This window comes from Vombatus ursinus, unplaced genomic scaffold, assembly GCF_900497805.2.
Source record: "Vombatus ursinus unplaced genomic scaffold, bare-nosed wombat genome assembly UNPS02014932.1, whole genome shotgun sequence".
Taxonomy (NCBI): Eukaryota; Metazoa; Chordata; class Mammalia; order Diprotodontia; family Vombatidae; genus Vombatus; species Vombatus ursinus.
Genome location: NW_020954710.1, coordinates 15001898 through 15021076, shown reverse-complemented (window position 1 = coordinate 15021076; position 19179 = coordinate 15001898). Strand labels below are relative to the sequence as shown.

Here is a 19179-nt window from a genome sequence, read left to right as displayed (position 1 = left end):
CCTCCTTGTATTCAGCTTCCTTGTATTTCTTTCCTTTCCCTTTTTTTTTGTATTTCTTCTGTCTATATTTTCTAAGGCAGGATTTCTTAACATGGGATCTGTGAACTTTTTTTTTCCCCCCAAAATTTTTTTTACTCTTTTTCAATACTGGTTTCTTTTGTGATCTTCTGTGATTTTGAGATCCCTTGTGATTTTATGTGATGCATTTAAAATTACTATTCTTTGAAGGTATCCATAAGCTTCACCAGACTGCCAAAGGGGACACACAAAAGAGATTACAAACTCCATCCTAATGCCTAAAACACAGCCCTATCATCAGTAGTGACCCTCAGTAACATGATAAGTGTCCATCCATATCCGTCCTTATATAATTTTCCCACTGCCCTCGAAGAAATTTGTTTGTTTTCTTTTTTAATTTTTAGTTTCTCAGTTCTAACCTTTAAAACTCTGAAAACAGTCCCATGCAAATAAACTGATGGAACACAATTCCCTACACCAATCTAAGGTAGATTAGAAATCCTTAATGTGCTAGAAGAAATGGGAGCAATGACGCTCTTCTTTTCTTTTTAGGCAGAAAGCTCACATTTAGCAAGAGTGCCTGTGAATTCCAAAGCGTAAGCGAAAGCTACGAGGATCTCAGTTCCCAGAAAGTAATGAAGAGCCCCCAAAGCTGGAAGCTTCCTTGGTATGCTACTGTGATTCAGGAGAAGGTAAGCTGGTCCAAGGCTCTGATTTCCATGGAGCATTCTTCACGGAGGAGGCCTGTACCCCAGGGCCCTTGGGAGGAAGGGCCTGTGTAAACTGTAAAGCGCTATAAATATAGGTGCCATTATCATTACAAACTGTAAAGTGCTATAGATACAGGCCATTTTTACTGTTAAGCAAAAAGCATTTATTTAGCTGCTACAATGGGTCAAAAATTGTGCTAGGCTCTGGGGAGACAAAGACAGAAATGAAACTATTCTTGCTCTCAAGGAAGGCATTCCATTCCATTGGAAGAAACAACATTGAAGACATCTATGTACTCATTATCTTTCCCCCTAAACCCATCCATCTTTTGAACTTGTCTATTACTGTTGAGAACGCCACCATTATCCCTGCAGCAACCTAGGTCTGCAACCTCAACCCCTTACACTCCCCTTCCCCCACATATCTAATCAATTACCAAATGTTATCATTTTTTTCTCTGCCTTTTTGCTTGGACATATCCCTTTCTCTCCACTCACACAGTGACCACTGTAGTCCAGGCACTCATCACCTTTCGCCTGGACTGTTTCATGGCCTTCTAATTGGTCTCCTAGGCTCAAGCCTCTTCTAGCTCTATCCCACCCTCCATAGAGCTGCCAAAGTGATTCTCCTAAAGCATAGATCTGATGGCGTGAGCCCCTCCCCATTTCCCATGTTACCTTTAGAATCCAATATAAACTTGGGTATCTAAAACTCTTCACAACCTGGCCCTTTACTATTTTTCCGATCTTCTTAGTAATTACTCCCCCCCTCCACTTCATTTCTCTATTCTCAGTTTCCTCAGCTATAAAATGGGGAGAAAGTACTTACTTAGCACAGTGGCTGGTGCATAGGAGGGACTTAATGAATATTTTTTTCCCTTTCTTTTATGGAGATGAAATCTTAAAAACTATTTGGGGGATGCTTTTGGAAGTCAAAGATCAGCTCTATGGTGGGTCTCCAATATCTCTAAGGCCAAGTTTAAAAAAAAATCACAAGACTTGGTAAATGATTGGTTATGTGTACAGGATGAGAGGGTCAAGGAGTATTCTGAGTTTGGAAATCTGGGTGACTGGAAGGAGAATGGTGCCCTCGACAGAAATTGGGAAGCTTTAAGAGGGGGAATCGGTTTCAGGAGAAGATCATGAGTTTTGTTTTGGACTTGTTGGGTTTGAGCTGTCTACTGGGCATCCAATTTGAAATGCCATGGTGGCAGTTGGCAAAGTGGGACTCCAGCTCAGAAGACAGTGGGTCTTGCTCCTTGGGCCTCAGAGGGAAATTTGAGAAGCAAGGAGTAGAAGTGTAATGATATCAGGAATGAATTCCACACGTTGGGAGCCACCCCCAAGTGGAAGGGACTGCTAGAAAGGTGGGAGATGTCCCCTCCTTGAAGGTCTCCAAGAAGAGTCTGGATGACCCTATGGGGGCAGGTTTGTTGTAGAGACGGTGCCTTCTCTGGTAGGGCAGTGCTCCGTGGCCACTGAGGTTCCTTTTGGAGATTCTGTGACGAGTTCCCATTTACCAAGGATGGTGTGGTTCTCTTGCCAGGATAGGCACTTGGTCATGATGAAGGATGAGGTCAGGCGGCTTACGGCCTTAGAGGAGGCTTGCCTGAAGAAAGATAATGAGCTCGCCCAACTCAAAGAAGAAGTGAAAGACCTACAGAAACGGCTGCAATTCCTGAGTGAAGTCCGGGGAGTAGAAGTGAGCCTCAGGGGAAAGGTGAGTGGGCCCCAGGAGGAGACGGCCCACACTGGAAGGGGAGATGAGAGAAAATCACAGGGCTGCACGGTCTTTGCAAATGACCCCTTTGGTGTACTGCTGACTCCACAGGCCAGCTGGCAGAGCTGTGTTGGTCTTCTGGAAGCTGACCCTCTCCCACCTTTGCTTTTCTTAGGTCTCAGGCAAGAGCAGAGAAGTCAGTGGTGTGGTGGGCAAAATGCAGGACCTGGAGCAGGACCAGAAGGTACATCCTCCCTTTGATCATATTTGTCCCATCTTGGGGCTTTTCTGGGACTCTAAGCACATCATTTAACCCCTGAGGACCCCCAGGCAACTATTGGGGTTGCTGATCTAACTTAATTGAAGGGGTTTTTTTTTTTTGTTTTGTTTTTTTTGTTTGTTTTGTTTTACTTTTTGGCGGGGCAATCGGGGTTAAGTGACTTGCCCAGGGGCACACAGCTAGTTAAGTGTCTGAAGGGGTTTTCTTGCTGAGACCTCCCTACATAGCTCCTGTTTCTTCCCCACCTCTTATCAATCAGTAAACATTTATTAAGCACCTACTACACGCTGGGCACTGTGCTGAGTGCTGGGAATACAAAAAGAGGCAAAAGATAGCCCCTGTCCTCACAGAGCAATCATACCCCAACGCAGAATTGCTGTGAGGAAAGCGCTTTGTAAGCCTTGAAACACTACAGATATATGACCTGTTGTAAGCGCTAATGAGGGACAGCATGGCATGGTGTGGGTAGAATGTGGTAACGAGAGTCAGAATGTCTAGGTTCAAATCCTAGCCTGTCTTCTATGACCATGGGGAAATTCCTCAAACCTCTCTGAACTTCAAGCATTTGCCCTGGTATCTGTCTTCTAAATTCTGAATGGGGTGTAATATGCCTTTTGTGATTTCCCACAGTTGTTCAATTGGAGAAATCACAAATCCTTCCAGTGGTTGCATTTTATTACATGGGCATTAATAGTGATGATCATATTAACATTAATTTAACATAACAGTCATAATTAACATTATTGTCATAATGTATAATCATCATAATATAGTGTTATAATCTACTATTTTCTTTAGGATTTTTGCATCCATAGTCAATAATGAAATTGGTCTATCATTTTCTTTCTTCGTTTTCACTCTTCCTGGTTTAGGTATCAGTATCATATTTGTTTCAAAAAAGAGTTTGGTAGGACTCTTTCTTTGCCTATTATTTCAGAAAATTTACTTAATATTGCAATTAGTTGGTCTTTAAATGTTTGATAGAATTCACTTGTAAATCCTTCCAGTCCTGGTGCTTTTTTTCTTAAGAAGTTCATTTATGGCTTGTTCGATTTCTTTTTTCTAAAACAGGTCTATTTAGATATTCTATTTTTTCTTCTGCTAATCTAGGCAGCTTACATTTTTGTAATTATTCTTCTATTTCACTTAAATTGTTCAATTTATTGGCATATAACTGGGCAAAATAACTCCTTGTAATTGCTTTGACTTCATCTTCGTTAGTGATATAATCACCCTTTACACTTTTAGGGCTAGTGATTTGGTTTTCTTCTCTCTCTTTTTTAATCATATTAACCCATGGGCATATTAACAAGCAAGGGCAAAATCAATAGAAAAGGTAGGTAGAAGGCTGGACTCAGGGTAGGTAGCTTGCAGGGGTAAAGCCCTTCTCTTTGAGTGCAAGATTCTGCCTTTGTGAAGTGAAGGGATTGAATCAGGTGATCTCTGAAGTCCCTTCAGTTGTATAAAGCCATCATCCTCTGAGACAGTTTTCATTACCCAATCTACTGGCAAAGCGTCCCGCAGACTTTCGTCCATCTCCTTGGAGAAATAGAATCAGAATCACAGAAGGTCAGAGCCGGGAGAGACCTTAGATACCAAAGGAAGGCATTGTTCTGAAAACCTCTGAGGTCCCTTTTAGCCATGCTCTGATGATCTAGTCCAATCCCTTCGTGCTAGAGTTGGGGAAACTGAGGCCAGAAAAGGCTAGAACTTACTTAGGCCCTCCTAGACCAGCCCTTTTTACCTGATACCTTGCTGCCTCTGAAGCAGATGAGTTGACAGATAGACTTTTTCTTACAGACTGCTGTTTCTTCAACCTGACCACCTTTCTGCCCATGGACTTAGCTTTACACTCAGGGCAGAGCCCAGGCAATTGGAGAATAACTCAAAACCATGTTTTCCACCCATCTATGGGGCAGGCCAGGAAGCAACACCCAGAACATGTTTAATTTCCTTGCTCACCACTGGGACTGTTAGATAGGTGTGAAATGTCAAGGCATTCTGGGTAATAACATGCAAAAATAAGCAAATCCAATGTGGGTCCCCCTTAGTTCTCCAAATGAGTATGCTCATTACCAAAGGGCTGCTTGCTGTGACAGAGAGGAGGAGAGGACATCAGGGGCCACACCCCATGCTGGGCCTGCCTCATTTATTTAGAAGCCAGTCATCCTGGGCTGTGAGCTGGGACTAAAAGCTGAAAAGTTTGTGGTGTGGATGAAGGCTGACCTCTGTGTGTGTCCCCCTACTCCAGAAGTTCTAAACCTGGGGTCCAGGAACTTTTAAAATATATATTTTTTGATAATTGGATTTCAATATAATCATAATCCCACATATTTTATTTTATGCATTAAAAAAAATTCCCTAAGGAGGTGTCCCTAGTCTTCACTATATTGCCAAGGGGATCCAGGACACAGAAAAAGACAAAGAACTCCTGCCCTAAAGAAAAGTCATCCTCCAGATCCTTACCCACTTTTCACTTTGGACCCAACTGAATTCATCCCCTAGCCAGAAGATACCCTGATGGTTCCAGAGACCAAGCCAAGTATGGAAACCAGCGCTCTTTCCACCACAACTTACGAGGACACTGAAATCCAAGAAGACAGCATCATGTCGGAGGCAAGGGACGAAGGTTCCAAAGCAAGCATGGGCATTTACGTGCCCCTCCCACCCTGTGAGATAAGGCGGATCAGTGTCTCAGGGAGTACTGCCAAAGATGAAGAGGAGTTACTGAGATCTGCACAAGAGGTAAGATGTGGCCAGAGGGCGGAGAAGGGCTTCTGATGGGGTTGGCTGCCTCACCACATGAGTCTAGCCAATGGGGCATTTCTCAGCCCCTTCTCACCCAGCAATACTCCTCTCCAAAGTGTCATCCTTTGATAAGCCAGAGCAAGGCCAAGGGCTGGGTGAATGGAGTTTTTTGCTAGGATGCCAAATTCCAAGACAGGTACTATTGTATTGTTGCCATTTTACAGATGAGGAAACTGAGGGCAAAAGAGGTTCAGTGACTTACCCAGGGTCACACAGCTAGTGACTGTCTAAGGCTGGACTTGAACTCAGGTCTTTCTGACTCCAGGCCCAGTACTCTATCTACTGAACAGCCCCTTATAACATCTCTTTGGTTTCCATTGCCAGAGATGGCTTTTTTAACCCTGGCCAATGGTCATACAGATCTGTGCTCTTGGAAGTATGGATGGGCTCAGGGTAAACCCATCCTGCTAAAGAGAGAGGGGAGAAAAACAAGAAATAACAAGGCATGTCTTTCAGGGGCTAGGTCTGTAGCATCATCTTCTGAAAAGAATATGCATATTACTATGCCCATTATGTGCTGATTCAGTGTTTTGCTGAGTTGTCCTATGCTTGGCAAAGTTTAAGGTGAAATGCACAGAGTGCAGCATTCACAGTCAAAAAGGCCTGGATTCAAATCTTGCTTCTGATAATTACTAGCTATGTGACCCTCAGTATTGCCCTTGACTTCTCTGAGATAGTTTCTTCTTCTATAAAATGGGGACAAGCACAGAATTTCAGAGTTGACTGGCATCTCAGCAGCTGTCTAATCCAACCCCTACCCTACCACTAGAATGTCCACAACCAATGGTCAGCTAACCTTTGCTCGAAGTCAATGCCCACTCCACTTTTGGATAGTTCTGATTGTTCGGAAGTTGCTTTTTTTTTTAAAAAAAACCCATTACCAATTGTTGTCAAGAGGTTCCAGTGAGACAATGCCTGGAAAATACTTTGCAATAACATATAAATGTCAGTTATTACTGTCATAATGTCACGAGTCTTTTGGTGGGGTTGGGAGGGGCGTTTCCTTGACTCTATTTGTAACATTTTTAGTCTTGCAGCAATAGAAAGAATTAAGCCTCATAAGGAGCTCTCTAAAGCATTTCATGCTTGGGTCAGGTCCATCCACAAGAGATCTTATTAAAGCCACTCCATTCTGAATGTTTAGAGTGCTTCTGAGTGTGAAACCTGGACAAAAACCAACTTACCCCTTCCTAAGGCCTCACAACAGGTTACAGATTTCTGCCTCACTGATCAGACTCCTTATTCATTTCATCCCTCCATCCATCGATCCATCCATCCACAAACATTTATGCAGCATTTCCTTCATGCCTAGCACTGTGCTTGGTAATGTTTGAGATACAGAGTTTGTATAAAACACGTTACCTTCTCCTTCATGGATCTCATTGACACCGATGGATATATGAGATAAAATGATAATTGTGGAGGCACATCACATATAGTAGGTGCTTTAAAAATGTATGCTAGATTAGAGTGCAAAACAAAATGTCGTGTGACGTCAAAGGAGCACCTTTTGTTCTTAATGTCTCTTAATGAGATCTGAAGTAGTACATTTGGTTCTGGGCACCTTTTTTTTGTTTTTTAGGCAATTGGGGTTAATTGACTTGCCCAGGGTCACACAGCTAGTAAGTGTCAAGTGTTTGGTCTGAGGTTGGATTTGAACTTAGGTCCTCCTGATTTCAGGGCCAGTGCTTTATCTACTGCACCACCTAACTGCCCCCGTATTTTTCAAAGACATGGACAAGATGGAAAGCACCTAGAGACAGGCAACTAACTCAGTGAAAAGTCTCAAGTTTATACCACAGGAGGCTTGGCTGAAGAAACTGGGGATGTTTAGCTGAGAGACGTGAAGACTGAGTGTGAGACCTGGAGACTTGATAGCTGTGTTCAAATTTTTGAATGACCGTCTTGTAAAAAAAGGATTAGCTGTGTTCAACTTGGCCCCAGAGAGGAGAACTAGGAACAAGGTGTGGGAGTTGAAAAAAAAGGCTAATTTAATTTTGGGGTCTGGAAAAACTTCTTCACAATGAAAGACTCTCAAATAGGAATGGGTTGATTTGGAAGGTAACAGACTCCCTTTTCATTTGAGGTCTAGAAAGAATTTGGGGATGACTGCCTGGCAGAGATGCCATCAGAAGGGAATTCTTGTACAGATAGACATTCAATTGACTGAGATCCATTCCCACTCCTGAAATTCTGAGTGGTGCTCTATGGCAAAATCATTCCCCACTCTTTGGCTTCCAAGAGGATGAAAAACATGGAGAAATAATGACAGCTAATGAGAGATTGAAAATAGCGACCCTCCTCCCTGGCCTCACCCCCTTCTCTTCTCAGGTTCCTCAATTTATTGGAAAAATCCGAAAGCTGCCTCACCTCCCTGAGGAGTGTGACAGTGAAATGGAAGCCCAAATCATTGAGGAAGATGAGAAGGTGTCAGAAGAGGATATAGAAGTAATCGAGTATTTAGACAGGGAAGTAAAGGAAGAACTCTTGACCAGGATTAATGAGTATGAGCAGGTGAACATAGAGCTCCAAGCTGAGCTGGAAATCACAAGGAATGAGTATTCGATCATCGCAGGTATGATGCCATGTTGGGTTGCCAAGCCTAAATGGGCAGAAGACTCACTTTGAGTGCTCTGGGAAGTGGGGTACAGAGGATGGAGGGTGGGTGGCCCCTTTGACTGTCACTTTCTGGACACCTTGCTCACAGGGGCTGAGACAATCGAAACAGGTAGCAAGCAGGTTTGTTCAGAGGGAAGGGAGGAAGGGCACGCATGCTAGGCCAGTAGAGGCACTTCTAGAATTTGATCAGGACTTCCTAAAGGAAGGTAGAGGTGGACAGATGGTATGAAGAGATAGAGAGGAAAACGATGCCCCAGGATGGAAGTCTATGGTGTCTTATTGGGTAAGGGTGGGCCAGCTGGCATTGGTATCTCAGAGAGCACACAATGAACCTTTCTGCTCCTTGCCTTTCCTCTTCCTCCTTCTGTTCTTCATCTTCTCTCCCTCCCTCTTTGTCTTCTGTTTTTCCTTCTCTTTTTTCTCTTCTTCTTTCTCTTTGATTTCCCTTCTTTTTTTCTCTCTTTATTCCACTCTTCTCCTCCTCTCCATTTTCTCCTTCTTGCTAGTCTTCTTTCCTTCTTCTCTTTTTCTTCATTTCCTCTTTCTTCTCTCCTTCTTCCTGCTCTTCATTCTACTACTACTTTCTTCTCTCTCTCCTCTCCCTTCTAACCCTCATTTTCTCTTCTCATTTTCTTTCTTGTCCCACTTTTCTTCTTCCTATTTTTCTTTCTCTTCTTTCTCCCTTCCCTTTTTCTTTTTCCTTTCCTCTCTTATTCTTCTCTTTCTCTTTATTCTTTCCCTTTTCCCCTTTCTCCCTCTTTATACTCTTTTTTCTTTCCTTCTTACTATTCTTCCTTTCACTTTCTTTTTTCCCTCTCTATTTCTTCCTCCTCTCCATTTTCTCCCTCCTGCTACTCTTCCTTTTCTCTTTCCATGCTCTCCTAATGCTTTTTTTCTTCTTTTCTCTTTCTTTTTACTGTCCTCCTTCCCTCTTCACCGTTTCCCTGTTCTTCTTTCTTTTGTCTCCCTCTTGCTCCTTTGTTTTCTTTCCTTTTCCTCCTAACCTTTTTCTTTTCTCAATTTCTTTCTTCTTCCCCTTCATCTTTTTTCTTTCCCTCTCCATTCTCTTTTTCTCTCTCTCCTCTTTCTTCATTTCTCCTCTTCCTCCTTCCTCTTCTCTTTTCATCCTCTTCCTCTTTTTCTTATCTTCTCTCTTTTCATCTTCTCCCTTCCATTTCCTTCCTTTTCCTCATTCCCTCCCTCTTGTTAGTTACTCTTTCTTCTCTCTCTCTTTCCTTTCCCTCTCAACTGTCTTCTGCCTCTTTTTTTGTCCTTTTCTTTCTTCTTGTCCTCTTTTTTCTTCCTCTTCTTTCTGTCCCCTTCTCTCTCTTCATTTTCTCCCTCTCCCTTCTCCTTTTCTTCCTTCTCCCACTCTCTCTTCCTCCTCTTCCTCTTCCTGTTTTCCTCTTCATCTTTCCTTCCTCTCTTCTCCCTTTTTCCTTTTCATCCTCAACCTCTCCTTTATTTTCTTTGCCTTGTTCTCTTCTTATTCCTCTTTATTTTTTTTTCTTCTGGCTACTCTTTCTTCTCCTTCTCTTTTACTTTTACTCTTTCAGGAACTATTTTGTCATTACAAAGACAAGTGGATTTCCAGGAATCCCAACTGCAAAAAACTACACTGGAAAAAGAAACCCTGCAAAAGGAACTCCAAGAAAGGAAAGCTCAGCTTCAAGCCATGTCGGACAAGGTTGTAGCCCCCTTCGGACCAGCATGACCCTCAGTCTTAGGGCCCAGGAAGCTGCTTCCTACTCATTCTATTACCCAATAAGCACATGTCTACTGAGTTCCCATTGGGTTCAGCACCGTACCAGACCTGCTCCTGGGTCTTAGGACCCCAGGGAAGCAGCTGCCACACTGAACATCCTCCTTCCTTTGTCTTTTAGTTTGCCAGCCTCCGAGAAGAAAGAAAACATGAAGAAATGATGGGCATCATTGAGAAAGACAATCTTAACCTCAGACAGGTCTGAGTATTGTTAGATTGAAAATATCATTGTCATTCTTGCCATAGGCTAAATCCTGTTACAACCAACACAATTGAAGGCTAAAAATCTCTCTATGACAAAAGAATTCCCAAGCACCAATCGCTGGTGCACTTGTTTTAAGTAATTATGGCTAACATTTCTATAGCACTTTATAGTTTATAAAGTGCTTTATATACATTCTCTCATTCAGCCCTCACAAAAGTCCTGGGATGTAGCCAGGTTTCGTTATCCTCATTTTAGAGATGAGGAAATTGAGGCACAGAGAGATTTGCCCAAGATCATACGGCTTATAAGTATCAGAGGTGAAATTTGAATCCAAGTTTCCTAGATCCCAAAACCAGCACTCTATCCACCAGGTGATTCGTTATCACAAAAACCTAGCACAATTTAAAAGAAAAAAAAAGGAGAATATAGACAGTCTCGGAATTCACTGTAGCAGGATTTGACTGGTAGCCAAAACATACGAATGCTAGTAGGGACTGGCCAGCAATGTGGGAGACATTGAATTTGATCTGTTTTAAGCTACTTAGACTTGACCTCACCCCCCCCCAAGCTTGTCTTTAGACTAGGGGTTTGGTCTGTCCTCCATTTATCTCTTAGTTCTTCCCCTAGCATGTAGCTGAGCTGGAGTTTGAACTAAGGAAGAAGGAAGAGGTCATCTCGGAGTATGACAGCAAGATCAATCACCTGGAGGCCCAGGTGAATGTAGATCAAAACCACATGCGACGGCAGGAGCAGATCCAGGAGGACCTCCAGAACCGCTATGAGGAAATGAAGCTCTCTGAGCAGGAGTACCGAGTGCTCCTGGAGATTTGCCAAGCCAGGGTAAAAGCTATTTGCTCCTGCCCAGGACCTCCCTTACACATAGGGAGATGGGGCGGGGCGGGGTCTGGGATCCCTGGAGCTCCTTGAGCACTAGCTTGCAAGCAAAGTCAGATGACTATGAGAATCAGTGAGCCAGTCAATCAAGAAGCATTTATTAAGCACCTACTATGTGCCAGGCCGTGAGCTACATGCTGGGAGATGCAAAGAAAGACAAAAGACGGTCCCCACTCTCAAGGAGCTCATAGCCGAATGGGAGAGACAACAGATAAACATCTATATATACAGACCAAATATATACAGGAGAAACTGGAGATAATCAACATTGACACGAAGAGGGGTTGGGAAAGACTTCTTGGAGAAGGTGGGATTTTAGCTGTGTCTTGAGGAAGCCAGGGAGGCTGTGGGATGGAGATGAGCTGGGAGAGAATTCCAGGCAGGGACACAACCCCTGAAAATGCCCAGTCAGAAGATAGAGTGCCTTAGGAGAAGGAGTGGTGTGACTGGAAGGAGTAAGGTGTAAAAGTACTCTCATAGTCTGTTTCCTCTCTTCCTATTGGCAAGCTTCTGAACAAAGCTAGAGGAGGTCATGTAATGGGTCGCCCAGTTCCATTACAAATTTATGTCATTTGATTTCAGCTGGTCCTCATTGCAGCGAAGCAATGCTCTTACATTTCCCTAATTGATTCTCTATGCCCTTCCCACAGTAGATGTTCTGTTTCTCTATTTGAAGCTCCCACATGGTCCTTTCTCCCTCTTCTCAGTACTGCTGAAGACGCTACCTCATATTTTCTGGAGAAAATAGAAGTCATTCCATGTATTCCTCCTTTTCTCCTTCTTTACATCTCAAAACTCTTTGACACCATTCTCTTATTTCTCCCTCTACCCTAGTCTCTAATGATCCTTCTCCTCTAAGACCGTCTCCTTGTCCCATGTACCCTTCATCCCACACCCTCCCATCTTCTCCAGAAGATCAGCCCCATAATCCTCCACTTCTCTAATGTTCAACTCTCTCCTATCAGTTCCTTCCCTATTTGCTGCAAGCATGCTGACATCCTCTCGAGCCTTAAAAAACCCTCACCAAGGGCAGCTAGGTGGTGCAGTGGATAAAGCACTGGCCCTGAAGTCAGGAGGACCTGAGTTCAAATCCGGCCTCAGACCAAACACTTGACGCTTACTAGCTATGTGACCCTGGGCAAGTCACTTAACCCCAATTGCCTAAAAATTAAAAAAAACACCCCCACCTGACTCTCTCATTTCTTCAAACTGTCATCCTATAGCTCATTTCCCTTTCACAGCTAAACTCCTAGAAAGAGTTACCTACTCTCCTGGCCTCTGATTCCTCTCTTCTCACTCATTTCCCAAACCTTTACAAAATCTTTTGGACCTCATCACTCACCTGAAGCATCTCTCTGCAAAGTTCCCGGTGGTCTATCTCTTAATTGCCAAATCTAACAGCCCTTTCTCAATTCTCATCATTTGGTACAGTTGGCTACCCTCTTCTCCAAGAGAGTTTTCGGGACACTCCTCTTTCCTGGTTCTCCTCCTATATGTCTGATGGTTCCCTCTCAGCCTCTTTTGCTTATTTGTCATCCATCTCATGCCCACTAACTGTGAGGGTGCCACAAATCTCTTTCCTGAAGCCATTTCTCTTCTCTTTCTCTTGTCAACCTCATAAACTCTTATGAGTTTGTCATCTCGATGAAGATGATTCTCATATATCCAGCCCTACTCTTTCTCTCCTGAGCTCTGGTCCCAGATCATCATCTGTCTATGGGGCATTTCAAAGTAATTGTTCTGTAAGTATTTCAAACTTGACATGTCAAAAGCAGAACTCATTATCTTTCTTCTCCAAACCTACCCCTCTTCAAAATATCTCTATTTCTGTCTGGAGTCCTAATACTATCCTTTTAGTCACTCACATTTGCAATCTCAGAATTGTCCTCAACTCTGTATTCTTATTCTCCTAATATGCGCAATCAGGATGACTGAAATCAGCTTCCAACTGGTCTGCCTGCTTTAAGTCATTCTCCAACACATCTAAAGTGTTTTTCCTGAAACATGGGTCTGAACACGTCACTCCCTTAATCAATAAACTCTCATGGCTCCCTACGACCTCCAGAGTCAAGTGCAAACTCCTTTGTTTGGCATTTAAAACCCTTTGGAGCCTGACCCTTGCCTTTCTATCACACAGTTCTCCTTTCATGGTACATAACAGTCCACCCAAACCCCCATCCTCCTGGTTGCTCCTCATAGACTTCACTTTTTACCCCTGTGTCTTTGCCCTCTCTCTCCCCTCTGCCCAGAATTCACTCTATTTTCATCTTTACCACTTAAAATCGCTAGTTTCCTTCAAAGCTTAGGTCAGGCATCACTTCCTAAATGAAGACTTTCCTGATCCCCACCCCACCCCCAGCTACTGATGCCCCTCCAATTATCTTGAATTTATGTATGTATCAATATACACATATTGTCTCTTACGCAAATTACATTATAGTCATTTTGTGTGTGTGCGTATATGTGTGTGTGTGTGTGTGTGTGTTGTTTTTCCCTGAAGGAATGTAAGCTCCCTGAGGTCAGGGACCAGTTTATTTTTGTCTTTTTATCCCCAAGGTTCTTGTGTGTAGTAGGTGCATAAAAATGCTTGTGAATTGAATTGGATGGGCAATGGCTGTAGGAAGAAGGGCATGGAATGGGGGAGGGGATCCCTGACTTGGACATGATGGGAGACCCTCTTACAGATGTATCATCTGAAGAAGTTAGCAGCATGACCAATTCAATGTGACCCCCATGCCCAAATTGCTTCCTCTGGCTGGTTCCAGCAGCATCCTTAATCATTATACCTTTTATGGATTAGAAAGATGCATGCAATTCATACCTATAGTCAACCAAAATGAATTCTCAAGATCCATGGATACTTGGACTTGTTGTCTCTGGCAGGCTGTCCAAAATACTAAGTCATATATGTATGATATGCAGGCCTTCCAGAGAAAGACAATCAGGATGGAAAGGGAACTTAAAATCATTCCTAATGAGGCTTGGTCCAAGGATGGAGGGAAGGTTGGTCAGGGGAGGAGAAGACCTAGGGGAGATGTCACAGCTTTCTTCAAGTATTTCAAATGGAAAAAGGATTAGATTTGTTCTATTTGACCCCACAGAGAAGAAGCAGGAACAATGGGTCCCAAGTCCTAACGACAAATTGAGGCTCGATATCAGGAAAAACTTCGCAATACTTACAGCCATCTCAAAGTGGAAAGGGCTGTCTTGAGAGTTGGCTAGCTCACTGTCCCAAGAGGTCTCTGAATAAAAGAAGGAAACAAGTATTTTTAAGTGCCTACTATTGTCAGGCTCTCTGTTAAGCAATTTATTTTACTTCATTTAATTATCACTTTATTTAATATTATCTTATTTGATCCTCACAACAATGCCTGGGAAGTAGGTGCTATTATTGTCTTCATTTTACAGTTGGGGATACTGAGGCAGGCTGGGATTAAGCGACTTGCCCAGCTAGTTAAGTCTCTGAGGTCACATTTGAACTTCATTGTGCCTCTAGACTAGATGACCCTTTTCCAGGTTTTAATGTAGAGGGTGAACAGGTTGGGCTGTATGGCCTCTGAGGTCTCTTCCAACCCTGAGATTCTATGGTCTTGTGAATCTGCATGTATGCAGATACACATAAAATAAAATAATCTATTTTATTGTAAATGTAGTCATTCAAACAATGTTCCAATGGTCCTGTGATCTCATTCCCGCGGAGATGCCCTCCACCAGAGCAGATCGCAGCTCGTTCATGCTTGCCCATCCATCTCTCCATAGTCATCCTTGACTTCCCATAAGTTTGCACAAGATGTCCACCCAAGACACTGGGGACCTTCCACAAATACAAGCAAACAAATCAACAGCTCGTGGAAACAAACCATAAAATCAGAGTCATTGGCATTTGCATTTTTAAAAAGAAGGAAAAGAAAATAGAAGAGATAAAGTTCAGCAACATAATGGCAATAATCACTTTTGTGCCTCTCCTCTTTCCCCATCTGTTATTTATCAAGTTTTCTTGACATTTTTAATGTTTTTTTTTAATTATTATTTTTGCAACATCATAGGTGCAGGTAATCCCTCCAATTTGGCCCTTTTTCCTTTGTATCTTTCCATATTTATTCCTCTTCATAATTAAAAAGGCATTTTTAAAAATCCATTTTGTTTCCAAACCTGTGATTTTGTCAATGTAGAGAATTCCTGATGGAGAAAGTCCCGTCACCAACGCAGGTCAGGATTCCAGCTACATTTAAAGTCTTTGAGTCATACCTGGGAAACAGAGGTCGAGTAACGTGGCTAGGATCACACAGCCATTATGTATCAGGAAGCAGGATTTTGAACACCTATCTCCCTAATTCCAAGGCCAGCCCTTGTCTCCTATGAAACTATTCCTCTTACTCTTGGGTTGGCTTATTTTCATCAATACTTTAGCCAGAAATTGATTCTTTTCAAATTGACTTTGATTTCAAAAGGCGATCAGGAGTTGAAACCATCAGTCAGCGTTGCTCATTAGGGAGGACAAAGGGATCCTTGAACTTGTGATTTTCATTCAAGGAGACCTCTTTCTGAAGTTGCTGCCCTGGGGGGAACACTTTCCCGAAAGGCTCTTTTAGGCACAGGATTGCTTTGTGGTGTAAAATGTAGTACATACATCTTTCTCCATTCACAAACATTCTACTGTAACCTTTAACCCTCTGATTCTGGTGCCCTTTTTGTCCACAGCTGGAAAGGCTAAGAAGTAAAATCATGCAGGCTGCATTCAGTATGGCAGAAATCAACCCTCCGTCTTCAGAAATTACAGACACTGACATCATAGAAGCCTTGCAGGTATGTCCCTGATTTTTCCACTTGCTTTCTTGCTTATAGGTATAACTTCTCCTCCTATTGTAACTAAGAAGTTTTTGCTCTTGGGCCAAATGGTGAAAAGTATAACTTCAGTTGAGGGAGTGAGATGGAGTGGATGGGAAATAGACTCTAGCTTACCACTGGCTTGTAATAGGGAAGGGAGGGGAGGAAGGGGGAGAAAACAACCTAGGAGAGAAGCTCATTCAGTGGTAGCTTCCTATTTTAACTCATTCTTGTTAACTAAGCTTGTTGTCAACACCACTTAAATTCAGTGCTCTGGGGAAAGCTCTGACTGCCACACCTTAGTTACAACCCAGGTTTCCTCTCACAGAACAGGCTAGACCAGTTTGAAGACAATTGAGCCTAAGGGTATTTTCAGCTCCAAAGCCATCTCTTTGAGGGACATGACCTGTTCTAGAGAGATGCCAAATTTAGCAGAGCAGACTACACTAGATGGTAAATACCTCTAGGGCATCAAATAAAAATGAGAAATCTTGTTCATCAAGTTCACTCTCTACCATCATCCCAATATGTATATATATAGAATATATATGGATTTAGATTATATAACCTGGAGGAAAAGAGCTGTGGGTAGTGATGGCTAGATGGAAGGTAAATGATCTTCTTGACTGGGAATTAATCCCTTGTTTGCAATCCTCAGGGACAGCACAAGGGAAAGCAGACTTGTATTGCTGTGCAATAGATTTGGTTTTGACTTTAGGACTTCTCAAAGTTGAAGGATCATGGGAAGGACCTGGAAACAGAGGTGTAACTAGGATGGAATGACCATGACTTTGTACCAGGGCACCAAATTTTAGAGGATACTGACAGTGCTTATAATCCTTCAGTAACATAGAAACAATTGAGTTAGCAAGAATGCCAACTAGTTAGCAAGAATGAAGAGTTAAAATGGGAAGTTACCCAATGGAAGGCTTTCTCCCTCAACTCTGCCTCTTTCCTACTATGATTGTACCCCAACTGGGGCCTTGCCATTCTGGGCCTTGCCTTGCTTCCCCAAAACAAAAAGGTTTCCCCAGCCACGTGGTATCATAGAAAGGATTCCTGCTCAGACACAGATTGGTCCAGGAAATCTAGATGGTATCATCATATGATACCAGATATCATATCATGATGGTATGTTATCAGATAGCTCTTCCAACTAGATGATCTTGGACATCTCTTCCAACTCTGAGATTCTGGGTGAAATCCTGGACTGGTTCACCAAGGGAGATAGCCACATTCGTTCTCTGGACATTTCAGAGGATGAGGAACTAGGTTCCATCTGGTTGGTATCATTTAAGGGAGTCCTGTGCAAAGGAGGAGTATAAAAGACAGCGATTGTGAGCTCCTTGAGGTCAGGAACTATCTTTTTTTTTTTTTTTTTTTTGCCTCTTTTTGCCAGCACTTAGCACCATGCCTGGTACATAGTAGGCTCTTAATCGGTGTTTCTTGATTGATTGATTATTGATTGAGAAGTTTGTTAAAGTCATTTTCCTCTTTGGATGTGTTTCATTTATAGAGAATCATTAGTGAGCGACTGGACTTTTATCAGCAGCTGAAACAGAAAGGGGTGAAAGTGCCCCCACTCCACCAGAATGAGGTGGTGTCTCCTGTCCCCAAGAGCAGGAAGAGCGGCAAGTAACGTCTATTCTAGGAAAATTTCTCAGGATTTGTTCAGCCAAGCTAAAACAGAAGCTATTTTCTAGAAGTTGTATCCTGTCCTGGTGTCTGTGTTTTCTGACTCCAATTTCAGACCCCTGGCTGGGATGGACCCAGAAGAATGCCTAGGACGTTCAAAAGCTCTTCCTCATTCCTACAGCAGCATTAACATCTCCCCCCCCCACTTCTTCCAGGGTCCCTCCCAGCAGATGTCTTGTCATGTTTCCCTCTCTCCCTCCCCATCTTTGCTTCTCTCTTCCTACCACCCCCCTAGGCTGCTCTTTCCACTCTTCCCCATCCTTCTCTAACCCAGACCTCTGCTCTTTTCCTTTCTCGTTCCACATTGGTTACCCAATTCAGCTTGAGCCCCTCCCCCCATCCTTTTATTTCTCCTCTGGCTCTGACCCTAGAGTCACTTATAACATATAGCTATCATTCCTCACAGAAACCCTAGAAGGTAGGTAGGACAAGGGCTATTCTTTAGCCACTGCTCCTTCTCTCATATTACATTGCTGCCCAAGGTGAAGTAATTTAGGGTTTTTGTAAGGAATAATAACAACTAGCACATTAAATCTTAAAAATAGTTTACAGTTGCCTTCTCCCAACAACCCTGTGAGGTTGGTGTTATTGCTATCCTCAGGAAATTAAGACTGAGAGAGGGTAAGTCATTTGCCCAGGACACACAACTAAAACGTTATCTGAGGCAAGATTTGAACTCAGGTCTTCCTGACTCCAGGTTCTGTACTCTATTCACTGTGACACCTAGGGAAGAACTTTATGAATTTTAAAGAGTTGTAGAAACATTAGCTAAATGACTACTAATTCAAGGAATACCACAGTCTGCCAGGATTGTCATTGGGGAGTCACTCAAGAGAAGTTCGATGTGGGTGTGAGTCAACTGTGACACTTTGTTAACCAAGAATTGTAAAAGAGTGGCGGTGTCAAGGATGGCACAAGAGAGATGTGGAACCACAAAAAAAGGTTAAATATGTGGTAAGAATGACAGGCAGGCTGTGTTGTGTGCTCATTGAAATACGTACAATGTCAAGAAATCTAAAGATTAGCCTCCAAAAAAGTGAGTGGAATGCATGTGGATGATATATAAAGGAAGACATGAACATGAGCCATACAGAATGATACAGATTGTGATTTATATCATTGGATGGTACATTGACATTGAGTACATCATAGAGTCACCAAAATAAGGATGGAAGAATAATGTCTTCAGTTATTATTTTCTTTTTCGTAAGGCAATCTGGGTTAAGTGACTTGCCCAGGGTCACACAGCTAGTAAATGTCAAGTGTCTGAGGTCAGATTTGAACTCAGGTCCTCCTGACTCCAAGGCTGGAGTTCTAACCACTGTGCCACCTAGCTGTCCCTTCAGTTATTATTTTCAAATGGTTTATTTTTCTGAGGGACTTGTAAAGATTCCTGCTTGCTTTCAATTTAAAATTTGTTATTGTCTTTTGCTTTTATATTGCTTTCATTTCTAAATGTGTCCTTCCTCTTGGCCCTTTCCAGAGAACCATCCCTTATGGCAAAGGTAGCACTCTCTTGGCATTTCTGGGGGCCAAGAACATAGCAATCGACCTGCTGACTCTAGAAGGTCTGGAGTGCTCCACCTCATCCACTAAGGGACCCCTGGTTCTGGAGTCAGTCGTGGGGAAGCTTGTCCTCTA

At 42.8% G+C, this 19179-nt stretch overlaps 1 protein-coding gene across 1 annotated transcript in view; it reads left to right on the top strand.

Annotated features, from left to right (window-relative positions):
- Positions 1 to 17482, top strand: part of LOC114029466 (coiled-coil domain-containing protein 27-like) — a 44199-nt gene extending 26717 nt beyond the window's left edge. Inside the window, exons 4-13 of the mRNA XM_027843912.1 lie at positions 571 to 710; positions 2275 to 2448; positions 2624 to 2692; positions 5234 to 5473; positions 7868 to 8111; positions 9712 to 9842; positions 10039 to 10116; positions 10750 to 10962; positions 15718 to 15822; positions 17360 to 17482. Of these exons, the coding sequence (XP_027699713.1) occupies positions 571 to 710; positions 2275 to 2448; positions 2624 to 2692; positions 5234 to 5473; positions 7868 to 8111; positions 9712 to 9842; positions 10039 to 10116; positions 10750 to 10962; positions 15718 to 15822; positions 17360 to 17482 (1517 nt within the window). The remainder of the gene's footprint in view (positions 1 to 570; positions 711 to 2274; positions 2449 to 2623; positions 2693 to 5233; positions 5474 to 7867; positions 8112 to 9711; positions 9843 to 10038; positions 10117 to 10749; positions 10963 to 15717; positions 15823 to 17359) is intronic.
- Positions 17483 to 19179: the final 1697 nt, after the last annotated feature.